General features: G+C 37.8%; 1 protein-coding gene across 6 annotated transcripts; it reads left to right on the top strand.

The window, feature by feature from the left end:
• The first annotated feature begins 3 nt into the window (after nucleotides 1–3).
• LOC140819870 (uncharacterized) lies at nucleotides 4–5,240 on the top strand. Of its 6 annotated transcripts, XM_073180117.1 has the most exons (10): nucleotides 7–1,811; nucleotides 1,918–1,977; nucleotides 2,070–2,207; nucleotides 2,298–2,389; nucleotides 2,466–2,678; nucleotides 3,505–3,597; nucleotides 3,731–3,838; nucleotides 3,922–4,185; nucleotides 4,655–4,771; nucleotides 4,861–5,240. In XM_073180117.1, the coding sequence occupies exons 4-10, from the start codon at nucleotides 2,303–2,305 to the stop codon at nucleotides 5,146–5,148; spliced, it is 1,170 nt and encodes a 389-aa protein (XP_073036218.1). In that variant the 5' UTR covers nucleotides 7–1,811; nucleotides 1,918–1,977; nucleotides 2,070–2,207; nucleotides 2,298–2,302; the 3' UTR covers nucleotides 5,149–5,240. The 6 variants fall into 6 exon arrangements, 5 of the variants coding, with proteins under 5 accessions (XP_073036218.1, XP_073036219.1, XP_073036217.1 ...); XM_073180118.1 differs by having other exon boundaries at nucleotides 7–970; nucleotides 2,070–2,389; XM_073180116.1 differs by having other exon boundaries at nucleotides 2,070–2,389.
• The last annotated feature ends 14,145 nt before the right edge of the window (nucleotides 5,241–19,385 follow it).

Raw genomic sequence — 19,385 nt, 5'->3', positions numbered from 1 at the left:
AATGTCTGCGAAAATATCATAGGCACATTGTTAAACGTGAAGAAAAAATCCAAAGATGGTGTGAATGCTCGCAAAGATTTGATGCACTTAAACATCAGAAAAGAATTACATCCTCAAGAGAAAGGGGAAAATATGTTTCACTTGCCTGCTGCACCTTACACATTGTCTAAAAAAGAAATGAATATATTTTGCTCTAGATTGAAGAAAATAAAGTTACCTGATGGCTATAGCTCAAATATTGGTAACTGTGTTTCTTTAGAAGATCATAAGCTTATTGGGCTGAAATCTCATGATTGCCATGTTCTAATGCAACAATTGCTATCAGTAGCATTGAAAAGTCTTTTACCTAAAGGTCCACGTAGTGCTCTATTTTTATTGTGTGCATTTTACAATGAATTATGTCAAAGAGTGTTAGACAGGAACCGTTTAGAACAACTCGAGGAGAATATTGCTGAAACTCTATGCATGTTGGAAATGTATTTTCCACCCGCTTTCTTCACTATCTCGGTTCATTTGACAACTCATTTAGCAAGAGAGGCTCGCTCGTGTGGGCCTGTCCAATTCCGTTGGATGTATCCATTTGAAAGGTAATAGATATTAATTTATTTTTAGACCAATATTATGTTATACAAAGAATTTATATTTTCTACAAACATTAGTTTCATGTGAAATTTGTTTTGTTATTTAGATTTATGAAAACACTTAAAGAGTATGTGAAGAACCGAGCAAGGCCAGAGGGTTGCATAGCTGAGTGTTACCTTGCAGAAGAACGAATGCGATTTTGTAGTGCTTATATAGAAAAAGCGGCGAGTATTGGTATCCGTTCTAATCGGAATCAGGATATGGAGAATGGATTAGTGGAAGGTCGCCCAATTTCTCAAGGAAAAGAAAAAATTTTAGAAGACCATGTGTTGGAAGCTGCGCATCGATATGTGTTGTTCAATACTGCTGAAGTTGAGCCTTACTTACAGTGAGTATAGTTAATTACATATCATATTAGCCTTTGTCTATTACATAATTCATATATTCTAATAATCACCCTTTAATGATTTTAAATAGGATGCACATTGAGGAGCTTAAACAAACAGATCGTCGTTTCTTAATTAATGAAACATTGTTACAAAAGCGACATATGGAAACATTTGCTCCATGGTTATCAAAACATGTTTGTGATAACTCATCAGACAGAATTCAATGGCTAGCACATGGTCCAAGAAAACATGTTATATCTTATATGGGTTATATTATAAATGGATATCGATTCCACACAATTGATGTTGAAAGGTCGACACAAGATAGTGGTGTTTCGATTGAAGCAGATACTGTTTGTCAGTCTAGTGCGAATGATTATTCACATACTGTTGGAAGAGTATTATACTATGGAGTTATACGAGATATTGTTTTACTAGACTACTATTTTTTCAAAGTTCCCGTTTTTAGGTGTGATTGGGCAAATCATGAAACTGGAATCAAAATGGAAGATGGTTTTACACTGGTCAACTTACACCAAGGTCTAAGAACTTTTGAAGGCGATCCTTTCATTTTAGCGTCACAAGCAAAACAAGTATTCTATTCTAGAGACAATGACGAATCAAACTGGTATGTGTTGTTGAAAGCGCCGCCTCGGGGTATGCATAACATGAATTTGCTTGAAGAGGAAGCCTATACATCATCAACACCTCTTGATGTGTCCACACTTGAGATTAACATTACTGAGAAAGAACCGTATGCGAGAAATGAGTGTGAGGGAATTGACGTGACTGATCCGTGATTGAAATTTTCGGTTTTAGATTTTATAGTTAATTTAAAAGGTTCCATTACACTTTATTTACTGTTGCAATATATTTGTTCGTTTTCAATTTATTTTCAGCGAATTATCATGTTATATTACGTGTTTGATTATTTCTTCGTATATAGCATTAAAAAATGAGCAGATTGGGCCAAAAACGCAGCAAGGTATCTGTAGATGAAGTTCAGGTGATATTTTATTATTTTGTTAATTTATGATTATTTTAATTTTAATAAAGTCTCAATCTTACATGTTAATATGTCTTTGTGATATTTTGTAGGAAAATATAGCTAATAAGCTATCGAGAGGGGACTCCAACACTCCACCTAATTCATCAGAATATTTGCGTGATAAAGAGCTAATTGATGACGCCAAAACTAATAAGAAAAAAGGACGAGGTTCATCAAAGTTTAATTTGGTTAGTGGCCAACAACAGCCAAAGATCTGGAACGTAATGAGTTTGGACAGGCAATTGGAGATAATTCGGTCAAGTACGCATCTTTTCTAGGTTGCATGGTAAAAGAATTTGTGCCATATACATTAGATCGATGGAATGACTTAAACGAGGAAATGAAGAATAAGATGTGGCGTTGTCTTCAGGTAATGATTATCACTGTTTTTGTATTCCTATTTTATAACAAAATGTAAAAATATTTTTATGCTTTTTAATGTGTAGTTGAACTATAAAGTTGAGGAGTGGGAGAAACATTCAATCTTTCAAAAGTTAGGTAAATTGTGGCGTGATAGAAAATCCAAACTCCAAATACTTATACGAGAAGTTCATGATGGTCGAGTGGCTTCACGAGATCTTTGTCTTTTGAAGCCCGAATTTATGGATCAAAACCAATGGGACTTGTTTGTAAAGAAGACACTATCACCAGCATTTCAAGTAAGTATCAATTCATTGTTATGGATTTCTTCACTTTTTTGATACATGCATACATTTGAGTTTTTTAAGCAAAGTGTGATTTGTGGTTACTGTTTGGTTACTGCATGGTTGGTGTATGAACAGTTTACTAGAGGAAAGGATAGAAGAATGAAAACTAAGAAAGTGGAATCTGTTTATATAAAATTAGGCTAAGGATCACTGCATACGGTAATGAGCCATATTTCATGCTAGTTTTGTAATCATATAGAAGTTCAAATTTGCTGAGGTTCAAATATAAATCTTTCCTGTCTTTCTAGCTATTGTTGTTAAGATCACATCAGATATACTCTCTTTGCTAAAACAGTGCAGCTAATCTTGGGGACAAGGTTTTAAATATTTATAGGTTAAGTTTGTGGATACACTAACCCAAATATTATTTGATATTGTCTCCAGGAGTACTCCTCCACAATTAATTCATTCACCCCCAATCTTCATAGCTGTGGCAAACCAAAGAAAATACAGTCAACAACCACAAGACAATATCAAATAATATTTGGGTGAATACATATCTGTGTTTCATTTCGTTTTTCACATCTCAAGATTCCCACAAATTTTGGATAGGGATTTGTTTATAAATTTTGGATGATTTTTAGCTTTTGTGTGGCTGTCAGTAATTGACCCTTCACAATATATCAAAATAAACAAAAAATTGCAACCTAGATACCAATAAGCTTAAACTGAACCTTATCTGTAGAGCTCGTGTGCCAAGTATTCTAGCTCTTTAATATTTAGTAATCATGTGACTAATCCATTATATATGAATATGTTATATGTTTTTTAATTTCAGGAAAAGAGTGGAAAATTTAAGGCAATGAGGGAAAAGCAAAGACACAACCACACAATGAGCAGGAGAGGTTATGCCTGTTTAGCTCACATTATGGTAATTATTATTATTTGACAAAACTTATGAAAAGTTCTTTTCAAAGTTTTCTTATTTTTAATTGTAATGATACATTTTTTGAATTATGTTCCTAATGAATTTTTCATATATTTCTATATGCCTCATACTCAAGGAGAAAACAAGTTCTGCTGATATACCAATTACAAGAACAAAAGTATGGGTGGAAGGCCATAAGAAGAAAAATGGACAACCTAGTGGTGAAGCTGTTGGAGAAAAAATGGTAGTAAAATTATTTCTGTCAGAAAAAAACTGGTCAACTTAAATTCATTATTTTCTCAAAAATTATTTGTTTGTAATTTGCAGAAAGAAATAGAAGAATGTGCACCTGAATCTCAAAACACTGCTAACATTGCTGAGGATGCAATTAGCCTTGTATTTGGGAAGGAAATTCGAGGTAGAGTGCGAGGAATGGGCTTTGGAGTTACACCTTCAAAAGTTGGAGCATCTTTGAAACAAAATGGAACTATTAAACAACTTCAAAGTATGATGCACAACCTTCAACAAGAAGTGCAACAAATGAGGTCCATTGTTTTCCAAAATATGAGGCAACAAAATGAGCAAGAACAAGTTAGTAATTAAACAAAGTTCTGTCGCTTGTGTTATTGTGTGCTCTTTATGGCTGAATGATGTAAACCATTTGTTTTCTTCTTGCTTTTCTGTCAACTACCTTTTGGTCTTTATTATCCTTTAAGATTTATTTTATTAATGCCTTCTGGGATTTGTCTGAGTAAAATTCACTGCCTTTAGAGGTTCATTTGTTTTTCTTGACAAATAAATACATAAAATTTCCATGATGTATACTTTGATAATTTCACATCTCGTATACTTTTCCTGATTCAGCTGGATTACTCTAGTAGAGCACCCATGCTGATTGCTGATGTTAAAAAAATGATCTATTTATTGTGCAAGTGATTGTCAATGTGCTTATTCTCCACAGTAGATTTTCTAGTGACCTCACAGCAGAAGTAATTTAATGAAGCTTCTTACATTGGAGATTTGTTGTTTGAGATATTTTTTGCTTTATCTCAATATGTAGGTTGGTAGTGGTGGCAGTATTGGGATTGGGAATGATATTGGTAGCGGTTGTGATATCAATCGTCCCAAAAAAAATGGTACTGGTGATAATGTGAACCAACATCAAGCTGCATCTCGGGTAACTATCTTAAAAGTTTGTGTTATCTAAACCACAATTGTTATAAAATAGATATGGAATAATTAATACTTTGTATTGTTTATATGCAGTCAAATTTAAAGAATGTGAGTCATGGAGATATCCCTGAAAATACTAAATGTAAGTTGCTTCATTGGTGTGGTGATGGAGTTGTTGCTGAAGGTCGAATTGCATCCACAGATTCAACGGTAAAAGTGCATCGCGTTCCTCTTGGTGGGTCTTGTTGGAAAGTTTGGGTTGATAAAGTTCTTGTGGAGCAGGTAGACTTGATTCGACCGAATTCTGAAATGATATTTTTGGATGATGCTGTTGGAAGCACAGTAGCATGGTTTTCTAAATTTATCGTTTTGTGTGACTGATACAGTTCCTATTGGTTCTAGAATTGGAGACAATATTGCATCAAACCTTCATATTACTGAGTATTTTGTTTACTTTATCAAGTTTTTTGTTTTATTGGATAAAGGAGAATTTACATTAATTACTTAGTTTTTTATCTTATTACATGCTTTTATTCTGGTAATTGGTTGGATGTGGTGTGATAAATTCGATATAATTGTTTCAATTTTGGTTCATAATAATAAAAATAACGTTAATGTGTTGCACGTGCTAATAAACCAAATCGATAGCACGCTTTGTACAATGTTGAATATGTCAATTAGCGCTTGCATTGGAACCTGGAAATAAATCACTATTTTTAATCGCAGTGTGCACTTGCACGCTGCCAATAGATCAATTATCAACGGCATATTATGCACGCCTTGGATACTTTTAACCGCCGCCTGCAATGCACGTTGCCAATTCTTCAACATAACAACAGCATGCCTTACATGCCGTTGATAATCTTAACCATAGCGTGCGATGCCCGCTACCAAAAGATAAATATCGACAACGTGTTTTGCACGTCGTTAATGCTTTTAGTCGTAGCGCGCTGTGCACGCCGCCGAAAGAGAACTATCAATAGCACACTCTGTACGTCGTTATCATTATAAACCGTGGCGTAAACCGCACGCTGCGAATAGTCGAAACTAAAGACGGCTTTCAATTTTGCGGCGTGCGTCGCAGCGTGCGACGCACGCTGCGAATAGCTTTCCACGACGCACATTGCACGCTGCGGAAACCCACTTTTCTTGTAGTGTGGATCTACAAAAGAAAGCTTGGGGCGGATGGGAAGGTAGTGACCTTCAAAGCAAGACTGGTTGCAAAAAGTTACACTCAAAGGCAAGGAATTGACTATGAGGAAACTTTTTCACCAGTAGCTATGTTTAAGTCCATTAGAATACTACTAGCCATAGCAGCATGGTATGACTATGAGATATGGCAAATGGATGTAAAGACTGCATTCCTCAATGGAGACATCAAAGAAGAAATTTATATGTCTCAACATGAGGGATACACATCAGTAGGAAGTGAGCATAAGGTATGCAAACTTCAGAGATCAATATATGGTCTCAATCAGGCATCAAGGAGTTGAAACCTCAGATTTGATAGCACTATCAAAGAGTTTGGTTTTGCTAAAAATCCTGAGGAACCGTGTGTGTAAAAGAAAGTTAGTGGGAGTGCAGTGACATTCCTAGTACTTTATGTTGATGATATCCTGCTCATTGGGAATGATGTAGGATTACTGCAATCAACTAAAGTTTGGTTAGCCAGTAAATTCTCCATGAAGGATATGGGTGAAGCATCCTATGTATTAGGAATACAAATCTATAGAGATAGATCAAAAAGGATGTTGGGGCTCACCCAAGCAACATATATCGATACCATCATAAAACGATTCTCTATGGAAGAGTCCAAGAGAGGATACTTACCAATGTGTCATGGTATTACTCAATCTAAAGCTATGTGTCCCAAAACTGATGAAGAGATAGAGATGATGACACGTATTCCATATGCGTCAGCTATTGGTAGTATTATGTATGGTATGATATCGACTCGTCCTGATGTTGCTTACGCTTTGAGTGTTACAAGCAGATATCAAGCGAACCCTAGGTCCAATGCATTGGAAGGCCGTGAAAGACATTCTTAAGTACTTAAGAAGGACCAAGAATTTTTTCATGGTTTATGGGGGTGGAGAATTAAAATTGGAAGGCTATACTGATTCTAGCTTCCAATGTGATGTAGATGATTCGAAATCGACCTCTGGTTTTGTATTCATGCTTAATGGTGCGGCTGTCTCTTGGAAAAGTTCCAAGCAAGACACCGTTGCGGATTCCACCACTGAAGCTGAGTACATTGCTGCATCTGCTGCAGCGAAAGAAGCAGTTTGGATGAGGAATTTTGTCCAAGAGTTGGGCGTTATTCCTAATGGAGTTGATCCAGTCCCGGTGTACTGCGACAACACTGGTGCCGTTGCGCAAGCAAAAGAACCAAGGTCTCATCAGCGATCCAAACATGTACTGAGGAAATTCCACATCATCCGGGAGATTGTGGGAAGGAGAGACATATCAGTCGAAAGAGTCCCCTCTGCAGATAACGTTGCCGATCCACTTACGAAGCCCTTGCCAGGACCATTGTTTGAGAAGCATCGCGAAGCAATGGGATTAAAGTTAATGGGTAGTTGGCTCTAGGGCAAGTGGGAGATTTACCTCCAAAATTTAATTTAAATAATAAATTCAAGTGTTGAATTTATAATGTATTTAATTTATTAAGCTCAAAGTTGAGTTGATAAATTAATAAATTAAATATGGTGGGTATTATGTTTAATGGGCTTGTAGAAGTACAAGTCTAAACATAATAAATAATTTAAAGTTTTAATGGACCTTGATTGAATTAATTAATTTAGTTGGACTAGTCCAATTAATTAAATCAAGCCCATTAATGTTAATTATGTAATTAGGTTATTATTTTATTATAAATAATATTTGAAAACACAAAAACCTAGCCACCACAACAAAAGGTTTTCGTGAGCCTCCACTCAAAACAAGAAATCGGCCACTTGGTTTTGGGAAAGAAAATTATTGGGCAGTCTCTCTCAATTATTTTCTCTCCTACGCAAATATCTTCCATATTTTCTAGTGCAAATTTGAAGAGGAACATACTATCTAGTCGTGGACTTGATAGGAGGATTTCTTTGAAGAAAGTTCGTAGGTAATCATCAAGAGTCAGATCTGTAATACCGGATCGGTTGGTGTCCAAGTGAATTAAATTCACAAAGGTATAATTTCTAACATCCTATGCATGTTTAATTTGTTAAATCATACGACCGTCCAAAGCAATATTATTTTGTTTTTCAAAATAAAATAAAAATTTTAAATCTTCCGCTGCGTTTGGGCGTGTAGAAAACCAGATCCAACACTTCCGGCGATGAACAGTAATTCCGGCAATGAACAGTAATCACGATGAACAGTACTCGCGAACTCCGGCAATGAATAGTAATCGCGATGAACAGTAACTTTCAGACAGGATGAACAGTAATTTCCGGCAGATGAACAGTAATTACCGTCGGATGAACAGTAATTACGGCAGATGAACAGTAATTTCCGACTCGATGAACAGTACCTGACATGAACAGTAACTCCGGCAAGAATAGTAAAACCGGAAGAGATGAACAGTAATTCCGACAGAATAGTAAATCCGAGATGAACAGTGTCGGCGAGGAACAGTAACCGCGAATATTTCTTTTTTGTAGATTCGACAAATCCGTAGAAATCGCTACACGAAAATCGGCATTTAAAATTCTATGAAGAATTGAATGGATACTCTTACTTGAATCAAAAACCTTGAGCTCTGATACCACCTGATGCGATCCTATTGAGAAATGAAGCTCTTAGCTTCCAACGAATGAAGAACCAAATTTATTATGAGCAAAATGATTTGAAAATTACAGTACAAAGAACAAAGCTAATCTATTTATACTGTTTGACTCTTGGACTAAAGTTGCTATATGTAAAACACGTTTTAACACTCCCCCTCAAGCATGGAATAGATCAAATATTCCAAGCTTGCAAGACAGATACTGGTGTTGGCTCTTGCTCAATGCCTTTGTAAACAAATCTGCTGGTTGTTGCTCCGTATGTATATGCGATGTCTTGATTAACTTGTCCCGAATCTTTTCTCGAACTAGGTGGCAATCGATTTCTATATGCTTTGTTCGTTCGTGATATAATGGGTTAGCCGCAATATGTAATGCTGCCACGCTGTCACAATATAGCTTGACTGGAAGATTCAATTTCATTCCCATGTCCTTTAAGACCTAAACAATCCAAACCACTTCACAAGTTGTGTTTGCCATTGCCCTGTACTCGGCCTCTGCCAAGGATCTTGAGACCGTGGGCTGTTTTTTTGTTTTCCAAGATATCAGCGATTCACCCAATTTGACACAATATCCAGTCACTGACCTTCTACTCATAGGACAAGTGCCCCAGTCAGAATCACAAAACGCTGTCAAGTTGAATGAACTCTGTGAAGACAGTAGGATTCCTTGTCCTGGTGCACTTTTCAAATATCTCAAAACTCTTATAGCAGCTTCCATGTGTGATGTTTTGGGGTTATGCATGAATTGACTCAGCAATTGTACTGAAAAGCATATGTCTGGACGTGTGACTGTAAGGTATATCAACCTCCCAATCAATCTTCGGTAAGAACCAGAATCATCAAGTAATGGATCAAGTGAACTCTCCTGTCCATTGCTGTCATCATATTCTTTTGTAGTGAGCCTCAGATTTTGTTCCATGGGCGTGTTAGAAATCTTAGCAGCAGCAAGTCCTGCTTCCGAGATGAGTTCCAAGGCATATTTCCTTTGATTCAAACAGATTCCATCCTTCGACCTAGCAACTTCAATTCCCAGAAAATACTTTAAGGTTCCCAAGTCTTTTATCTTTATTTTTGAATGCAAATAATCTTTTAGACTTGAGATTGAAGGCTCATGATTCCCAGTTATAACTATGTCATCAACATAAACCAATAAAATGGTTATGAAGTCATGTTCCTGTTTTACAAATAAGGAATGATCCTGTGATGATTGTTTAAAACCAGCATGCTCCATATGTCGAGCAAACTTCATGTTCCATTGTCTCGAAGCTTGCTTGAGACCATAAAAAGACTTTGTTAGCCGACACACTATCTCCCCCTCACTTCGAAGTCTAGTAGAATCCCCCCTGTGACTTCGAAGGCCCTCGGGCAAGGCCATGTAAATCTCCTCATCGAGATCCCCTTGGAGAAAAGCATTTGTAACGTCCATTTGGTAAAGAGGCCAATTACAAATGGCAGCAACACTAAGCAAACAACGAACGGTAGTGATCTTAGCTACCGGGGAAAATGTGTCATTGTAATCAATCCCATGAAGTTGGGTGTATCCCTTTGCAACAAGACGGGCTTTGAAACGATCAACACGTCCATCAGCATGGTATTTAACCTTGTAGACCCATTTGTTGCCAATAGGAATCTTACCAGGAGGCAACGAAACAAGATCCCATGTGTGGTTGGCATCCAATGCCGCTAATTCTTGGGCCATAGCTTCTTGCCAACGAGGATCAAGTACGGCCTCTTTGTAGGTATGTGGTTCCTTGATGGTAGAGATGTGGGAGAGAAAAGCTCTGTAGGATGAGGAGACATTTGAGTAATTAACAGATTTCGTGATGGAATGGGGAGAAGAAGGTAAGTGGTGTAAGGAGGAGCACACAAAGTCTTGAGTCCAAATGGGAGGACGAGACTCTCTGGATGACCTTCGGATAGGTGGGGGTAAGGAAGCATCTTGAGGAGGAATATGTGCGGGAATGCAAGGAGAAGGAAGAGGATGATCCTCATCAGGAGGTAAGATCGGCAAAGAAGGAAAATAGATGGAGGATCAGAGATGTGGGAAAATGGGAAAATGGATTCATGAAACTGGACATCTCGAGAAATAAAGAATTTATGAGAGGCAAGGTCTTGAAGTCGATAACCTTTTTGAGTAGATGAATAGCCAAGAAACACACATGCAGTGGCTCCAAACTTGTCCCCACGAGGCAACACCGAAGCATAGCACAAACAACCTAACACCCGCAAATGAGAGTATGAGGGTGCGCGATGAAATAAGGTCTCATAGGGAGAGTGATTGGCAAGAAGAGGAGTGGGGATACGGTTAATGAGATATACTGCTGTGAGAACACAATCACCCCAATATTTGTGTGGGAGTGAAGCCTGAATTTTCAAAGCACGGGCCACTTCCAGAATATGCCTGTGCTTGCGTTCCACAAGACCATTTTGTTGTGGGGTGTAAGGACAAGAGGATTGGTGAATAATGCCGAATGACTTGAGAAGGGTGGTGCAGTCAGACTGAAAAAATTCAGTGCCATTGTCAGTCCGAATGAATTTTACAGAGGCAGAGAATTGATTTTGAATGAGAGGCAAAAAAACTTTGAAAGTGGGGAGTACATCAAGCTTGGAGTGTAGGAGATAGACCCATGTGGCTCTTGAAAAATCGTCCACTATGGTGAGAAAATAACGCTCTCCATTGTATGTTGGTGTGTTGTAAGGCCCCCACACATCCAAGTGAAGTAATTCAAAGGGATGGCTGGACTCAAATGATCGCTTGGAAGGAAAGGGCAATCTAGTGTGCTTAGATTGGGGACAAATACCACAATGAGGCATATTAAACTCATGAGATAAAAAAGAAAGCAACTTCATTCGAGATATAGAAATGTGGCCAAGTCTTTGGTGCCAACGTTTTCCATTATTGTCATGAGAAGCCTGATTATTTACAGCGGAAAACAAAGAAGAATACAAATGTACTGAAGTATTTGAAGAACATAAATGGCGCTCTATAACCTTGGGGTGAAAACTTGAGTTGTCTAGATGATACAAGCCATTCTCCTCTTTACCAATCCCCATTATTTTCCCATTGGAGAGGTCCTGAAACACACAAACATTAGGATAAAAGGTGACGCAGCAGTGATGGTGCTTTGTAAATTTTGAAACGGATAAGAGGTTATGCTTGAAATCAGGAACAAAGAGGACATGATCGAGGGTGATGTTATTGGTTATGTCAGTTGATCCTACATGAGTGATTTTGGTAGTATGACCATTTGGCAGTTGAATGGATCCCGTGGCATCAGCATATGGCAAAGAATGATGCAGCAAGGTGTGATGACCAACCATGTGATCGTTGGCCCCTGTATCAATTATCCATTTAGAGCCAAAAAGGGAGTTGTTACCTGCCATATTAGCCGAGGCCACGCCCGAATCATCCGCTGGTTGATCCTTCTCAAGCATTTTAAGTATAGCTGCATATTGAGCTGGAGTGAAAGAATTTCAAGTTCCATGGCCAGAAGGTGTGTCAACCTGATCAACCATGACAGGTGGAGTTACTGAAGTATTTGCCTTCGCCATTGGTTTTCCTCTTTCAGTCCAATCCTTATTGTATCTCTGATTTGGCCCTTTAGTTGGAGCCCTGTACAGTCTATGGCCAGGAGGATATCCAACCAATTTAAAACAAATCTCTTTAGTATGTCCCAGCATATTGCAATGATCACATCGAGAGGGACCACGCCTCCGATCTTGTGTGGAGAAAAAACCAGAGGAAGGAACTCCCGATTGAGATGGTATGGGACTCAATATACTTCTATGTGATTCTTCTTGAGAAATAATAGCAAATGCTTGAGTTACAGTAGGAAGGGGGCTCATCATCAACACTTGACTACGAATGTGAACATAGCTATCATTTAAACCCATTAGAAACTGGAGTAGTTTGTGTTGTTGGATATATTCCACATATTTCTTTGCTGCTTCACAAGAGCATGTTGGCAGGACAACTAGGGACCCAAATTCATCCCACAGCTGCCTAAGCTTCGAATAGTAAATCGAGATAGAATTGTTACCTTGCACCAGTTGTCCGATTTCCCGGTGTAGTGTAAAAATTATGGAACCATTCACCTTGTCGAAGCGTTCTCGTAGATCCTCCCAAACAGTAGCTGCATCAGTGGAGTACACAATGCCCCCAAATATTTCCTTCGACACACTGTTCATTAACCAAGATAATACGATAGCATTGCATCGCTCCCACTGCAATAGAGTAGTGGCTCCAGATTCAGGTCGAGAGCAGCTACCATCAATGAAGGCTAATTTGTTTTTGGCGCGTAAGGCAATAACCATTGCTCTGCTCCAGATTCCATAATTGTCAGTGCTGAGGAGCTGCTCATTGATCAAATTGAGACCAGGAGTATCAGATGGATTCACATACAGAGGATCATATGTATCAATTTGATGATTGTTCAATCCCCATGGGGAAGCATTGGTAGAAGCCATTTTTGAAAAAAAAATTGGATCAGAATCTCGAGAAGAAGGAGAAATAACAATCGATCCACTGCGATCGATTAGGAAAATCAAGAGAAAAAAAGCTCGAGCTGAAGATCTCAGAACTCGGCGGTTAGTGGCTCTGATACCATATTGAGAAATGAAGCTCTTAGCTTCCAACGAATGAAGAACCAAATTTATTAGAGCAAAATGATTTGAAAATTACAGTACAAAGAACAAAGCTAATCTATTTATACTGTTTGACTCTTGGACTAAAGTTGCTATATGTAAAACACGTTTTAACAGATCCCGCCCACGAGATCTTTGATTTGTCCCGATCATTGAAACAAGTAATTGATAGGTGTGATAATCGCCTCTAGATCACGCGGTCTAGCAACAACTAATCAACGATAGGAACAATCGCGTTCAAGAGAACCTCCAAAGAACCCGTCCTTGGCAACTCTCGTGAAAATCGATCGACAAATTCCAAAAAAGATAAATCTTTTGATATGTTTGATTTGATACAACGCAAAAGTTATAACGAAACTTAAGCTTGTTTTTTGAGAGAATTCTCAAAGAAAAATTTTATAAACTCAATCAATAATAAACAAAAGTTTTTTACAATGAATAAATTTCGTCTATATATAGATACCAAACCAAAAGATAACAAAAAGATAACTAGGTAACAAAATCAGCACCAAATCATTGCAACTATTTGCAGCTAATCATAGGACACGGACCCCGTGTATGCCTCCGGGTACGGGTCCGTGTACACTCGGCCAAAATATTCTCCAGCAACAAAGGACACGGACCCCGTGTATGGGTCCGGATCAGGGTCCGTGTATGCTCGGGATTTTTCTTCCTCAAGTGTATAGGAAACGGACCCCGTGTACTGGTCCGTGCTCGGGTCCGTGCAGCCTCGGTTCTTTTGAACAATGCTTGAATGATGTTCCTTTGGGCTTTTCCCACGCACTTTCATGCATCACGAGACCTACTTCCTTGATCATCAATCCTTTGAACACCTTGCCCGGCCAGATTCACATCACTAGGACTATTGTTTCTGGTCGCGATGTTAAATTCTTAAGTTACTTTTGGAAGACTTAATGGGCTAAACTTGGCACAAAATTGTTGTTTTCTACTACTTGTCATCCTCAAACGGATGGACAAACTGAAGTTGTCAATAGAACTTTGGGAACACTTTTGCGTGCTATTCTTAAAAAGAACTTGGATTGACATTTCTATGGACTTTATTTTGGGGTTGTGATGCGATCCCGCCCACGAGATCTTTGATTTTTCCCGATCTTTGAGACAAGTAATTGAGATAGATGTGATAATCGCCTCTAGATCATGCAGTCTAGCAACAATTGCTCAACGGTAGGAACAATCGCGTTCAAGAGAACCTCCAAAGAACCCGCCCTTGGCAACCCTCGTGAAAATGGATCGACAAATGCCACAAAAGATAAATCTTTTGATAAGTTTGATTTGATACGACGCAAAATTTATAACGAACTTAAGCTTGGTTTGAGAGAATTCTCAATGATAAAAATATCATAAAAGATGAATAATAATCAATGTGTTTACAATCAATAAAATTCGTCTATATATTGACACCAAATCAAAAAGATATGCAATCTACTTGCCAAGATAATAAAAACTCTAAAATAGGAAAAAAACTATTCTCGCCTAAAACTAAAGGACACGGACCCCGTGTAGGCATCCGGGTACGGGTCCTTGTGTGCTCGGCAAAATAATCTCCGTGTAGGGGTCCGGAGCATGGTCCGTGTAGACTCGGGAGTTCTTCTTCTCGACTGTACTAGGCATTGTAAGGCCTGAGAAATTAATCCGGTTAATCTGAAAAGATTTGGAAATGATTATTATAAACATAGATGATAATTGATATGATTATAGACGGAACGGATCGGACGGGGAAAGATGAAAGAAAATTAAAGAGATGCAAAGAGAAGTCCCCGCACACATGCACGACTTGTATCGGCGCACATGCGCGAGGAAGACAGAACCATGCGCGCATATGCGCAAGTTGAATGCACGCACATGCGCGGAACGTCCAGTAGCATTGGCGCATATGCACGATGGTAATGGCGCACATGTGCGGGAGGGGAAGTAGGTTCGGCACATATGCGCGAGAAGGGTGGCGCATATGCGCGAGAAGACAAAGTGCTAGTTTGCATAACTGGCGCATATGCGCGACATTGTTCGCGCATATGTGCGAAACGTGCAGAACATGCACAATGCCACTTGCCCTTGTATCATGAAACGGGTGTATATATATATATATACATATATAAGCATGCGAAATCCATCAGAAACGAGAAAAGGAAGGAAACAAAAGTGAGAGGAAACGCTTTCGAAGATGGTAATTTGACTGAGCGAGAAATCCGTCCGTCTGTTTTTGAATCCGAGTACAGTACTGTGTTCCTATCAACGCAGACTACAACTGGACGTAAGTTTTGTTACGTTTAGACAAAATTTGAATTTATGATATTGTCAGAATTGAATATGATTTAGATATGGTGTTTCTGTTACCGTAGACATTATAGAATCAAAGTCAGATTAAAGAACAGACCGTTTCTGTAATTGTTATGATTTTTGAAAGATATTGACTTTGATTCTATATCAGAATTGTGTTAGTATTCAGAGTATTAATTATATTAACACAGATTATAAAGTCCAGTATTATATTTGTGATGTTCAGATTGACGGGGTGATTCAGATTGTATTATTATGCCGTCGAAACATCAGTTGATTTAGATTAATCAGATTTCGTTATGATTCAGATGGTATGGGGAAATCGATTACATGAATTGAATTGTATCTTATTCAGATATTGATCAGATTATGTACTGAGTTGAGTATTGATCAGAACAGATTGTGAATTGAGTTATTTACTGATACGCTGTATTCGATATTGTCATTTCAGATTTTATATGGACAAAGTTGAATACAGGTCATCGTCTTCGTCAGACAGGGACGACAAAGGTATAATTCATGTGATATTTGGGAAGATATAACTCAAATCAGATCTTATTTGAGTTTCCCAATTAAATCACATACTAGACTTATTGTTTATCTTTTGATATGATTATGATTTGTTTATAGAATTGTATTCGAATCTTTTGAGATAATTATGCATTTTTTACAGATGGTTATGCATTGCATTTGAGATAGGAAAGTTTGACAAAAACAGTCAGACTTCTAGACGTTCGGTTTATCGTTACATAGGAGCAAACACTGTCCTATTGTAGATTATTCGATACAGCTGAGACCGAAGTCTAGGAATAAGACGTACAGTCACCCCGAGTGGGAGGGTAGGTGACAACCATTGACGTCTTATTCACACCGGGATCCCTAGAGTTATAGTTAAGTCGAGTCTAGACATGATTTGACTAAAACTGCATGTGTTTAGAGATGTGGTTTCATAGACTATGAAACCCATGTTTATTGCTTTCAGACATAATAGCCTGTGTTTATAAGATTTGATATAAATTGCATGTTTATCTGAATTGAGTTGCATGCTTATTTTGAGTAGATTTCATAGATTATGAAATCTATTACTTTTGAATATGTTCATGATAGCATGTTTTGTGATTTAGATTATTTATATGCATGCTTACCATATTTTATACTGGGATTTATTCTCACCGGAGTTATCCGGCTGTTGTCTTGTTTTGTATGTGTGCATGACAACAGGTGGGACAAGAACGGGGTCGAGAAGATGATGAGAGAAGACGAGTTTAGCGTGGTGATTTCGGACTTATTGTAGAGTAGGTTTTATTACTTGATTATAGTAGATGAACCTTAGTTGAACTAGATAAATGTTGTACGAGATTTGTATTATTATACAGATTTGTATAATAGCATGATTCCATTACCTTCCGCACTTTATTTTAAAAAGAAAAATTTTTAGACCCTGTTTTATCTTAACGGATAATTAAATCCCAAGAGAAGGTTAAGAAAAATATAAGCGTCCGGGTCCCCACAACAGGTGGTATCAGAGCGATAGATCCTTTAGATAGAGATAGTCAGAACTGATAGATCCTTTAGACTGAGATAGAAGAGAATGAGCGGGGTAGATTGAATTTTCTTTCCTTGCATGTGATTGCCAGCAGGAGATTTATTGTAATGTTGATTGACATGGTGTATGCTAGCATGATTTATTGCTTTCCCTATTACATGTTGTTTGTTATCTGAGTTGACTACAGCATGTAATTACCAAGACTGAATCTGAACCGAGTCTGAATCAGAGGTATATGATCAGAGGAGGGCTGAGACAGATTATATAGATTGTATATTGATATTGTTTGATATTCAGATATACCGCCTCGGAGAATTCCGGAAAGGGGTAGTACTTCTTCTGAACAGATAGATGCATCAAAAATTCAGCTGGAAGTAAAGATGAAAGAATTTCAGTTATTGCAGCCGCCTACTCTGAATGGTATCGAAACGTCCGAAGATTGTCAGAACTGGTTTGATGACATAGAAATATTGTTCGATTTACTTGATTGTACAGATGAATAGAGAGTAAAAATGGTACCTTATCAGTTACGAGAAGCCGCCAGGAGTTGGTGGATTACCAGTAGAAGAATGTGGGAACAGAGAGGTACAGTGATTTCGTGGGAAATATTCAGAACTGAATTTTATCGACGATTTTTCTCAGTCTCGTACTGAGAGGACAAGAAAGCAGAGTTTGAGAATTTGAGCCAAGGTCAGTTGAATATTGATGAATATACCGCCAAATTCTCTACTCTACTGCATTTTGCTCCTCACATAGCTGGGAATGATGAAGCTATAGTAAATCAGCTCATCAGAGGGTTGAATTCGGAGGTAGTTGCATTTATGAATTTGCAGCGACCTTACAATTTTGCTGATATCTTGAGTAGAGCGAAGAGAGCTGAGGCGAGTCTGATTAGACAATTGACAAGGTTGTGTGTGAAGCAACCCCAGACACAGCAATCCCCTCTCCGATATGATCACGGCAGTACGAGTGGGAAGCAAGAGGTGCTAAAAGCTCGAAAGAAGCCATTCAAGAAGTTGGGGAGTAGTTCCTCTAGCTCCAGTGGTTCTAGCCCGAGTTATACTGGAGTGTATTGCAGAACTTGCGGAGGAAAACATCCCACAGAGCAATGCCAGGGAGTGACTGATAGATGCAATAATTGTGGACAGCCGGGACACTTTGCTAAAGTCTGTCCCCAGAAGCGTTCCCAAAAATCGTAGGGAACAGAGTTCAATTGAAAACACCGATCCAGAATTCACAACATGTACTACTTTTTATGAATCTATTGCATATGTATTGATATATACTAATGCATTTGTTAAGAATATCTTTGACTGAGTTGCATGGGAATATGCTGTATCTGTTGGGTTTGTATGTACTGTAGTATTGATGTCCTTGCTTGTTGAGGAAATGTTGATATCAGAGATTTCTGTATATATTGTATACTACAGTAAGATGAGAATGAAATAGAAATAGATTATGATGTACTTGTGTTTTCTGATTTGAACGCATTATTGATATGTATATGCTGAACAAGTACAGACATATTGTAGAATTTTTCCAGAAATGGTAAGAGTCAGACCAGAGATGACTGCTCAGTGGAGATACCACGATAAGGATTCTAGATTTAGAATTCCTTTGATATTGTCGTATATGACTCGATTGTTACAGAAAGGAACAAATGGTATCCTTATGTATTCAGTAGATTTACTGAAATCGAGCGTAGCATTGGCAAATTTGCCAGAAATGTACGAGTTGGCAGACATTAGCCCAGATAAGATTTCAGATTTGTGTGTTATATCAGAAAGATAGAGTTCAGAATTGAATTGAGATCAGACATTGATTGTATGTTAGAGTTCAGCACAGAATAACAATGAATTTACAGAATGATACAGAATGAATTGAAAGATTAGTAAAAGAGTACCGACCAAGAGTTACATCTGATTTAGTGTTGCTCTTTGGCATGTTTCAGTATATTCAGAGATGTTCTGATGATTTTATGCTCATTATATCCATGAGATTTTGATATAATTGCAGCATTTGATTGATTGAATCGAATATCTACAGATTTTATTGAATATTTTAAGAACTGTGATGATTGTATACAAAAATTATTCAGATAAGAATCCCGCGTGGAACAGATTGTATTCAGAGTATGCGTTATCTGAAGTTAGTATACAGATTGATTTCGATACCGTTGAGATTTCGATCAGTGACTGATAAGATACCGATATCAGAAAAACTAGAAAGTTTAGAAATGTCAGAATTGTCAGAGATATAGTTTGTCTGATTTGACAGATTATTTTATTCGACTGTTGCTTTATATCTGCTGAGTATTGTTATTGCTCTAAATCAGTATTTGAGACATCTTATATT

Source organism: Primulina eburnea, chromosome 18 (genome assembly GCF_022965805.1).
Source record: "Primulina eburnea isolate SZY01 chromosome 18, ASM2296580v1, whole genome shotgun sequence".
NCBI classification, from domain to species: Eukaryota; Viridiplantae; Streptophyta; class Magnoliopsida; order Lamiales; family Gesneriaceae; genus Primulina; species Primulina eburnea.
This window is presented reverse-complemented; position numbering and strand designations above follow the sequence as displayed.

Coding starts and splice junctions, on each gene's coding strand:
- LOC140819870 (XM_073180118.1), top strand. CDS start 2,303: ATGGTAAAAGAATTTGTGCCATATACATTAGATCGATGGAATGACTTA. Junction 2,679..3,504: donor CACTATCACCAGCATTTCAA/GTAAGTATCAAT, acceptor TTTTAATTTCAG/GAAAAGAGTGGAAAATTTAA. Junction 3,839..3,921: donor AAGCTGTTGGAGAAAAAATG/GTAGTAAAATTA, acceptor TGTAATTTGCAG/AAAGAAATAGAAGAATGTGC.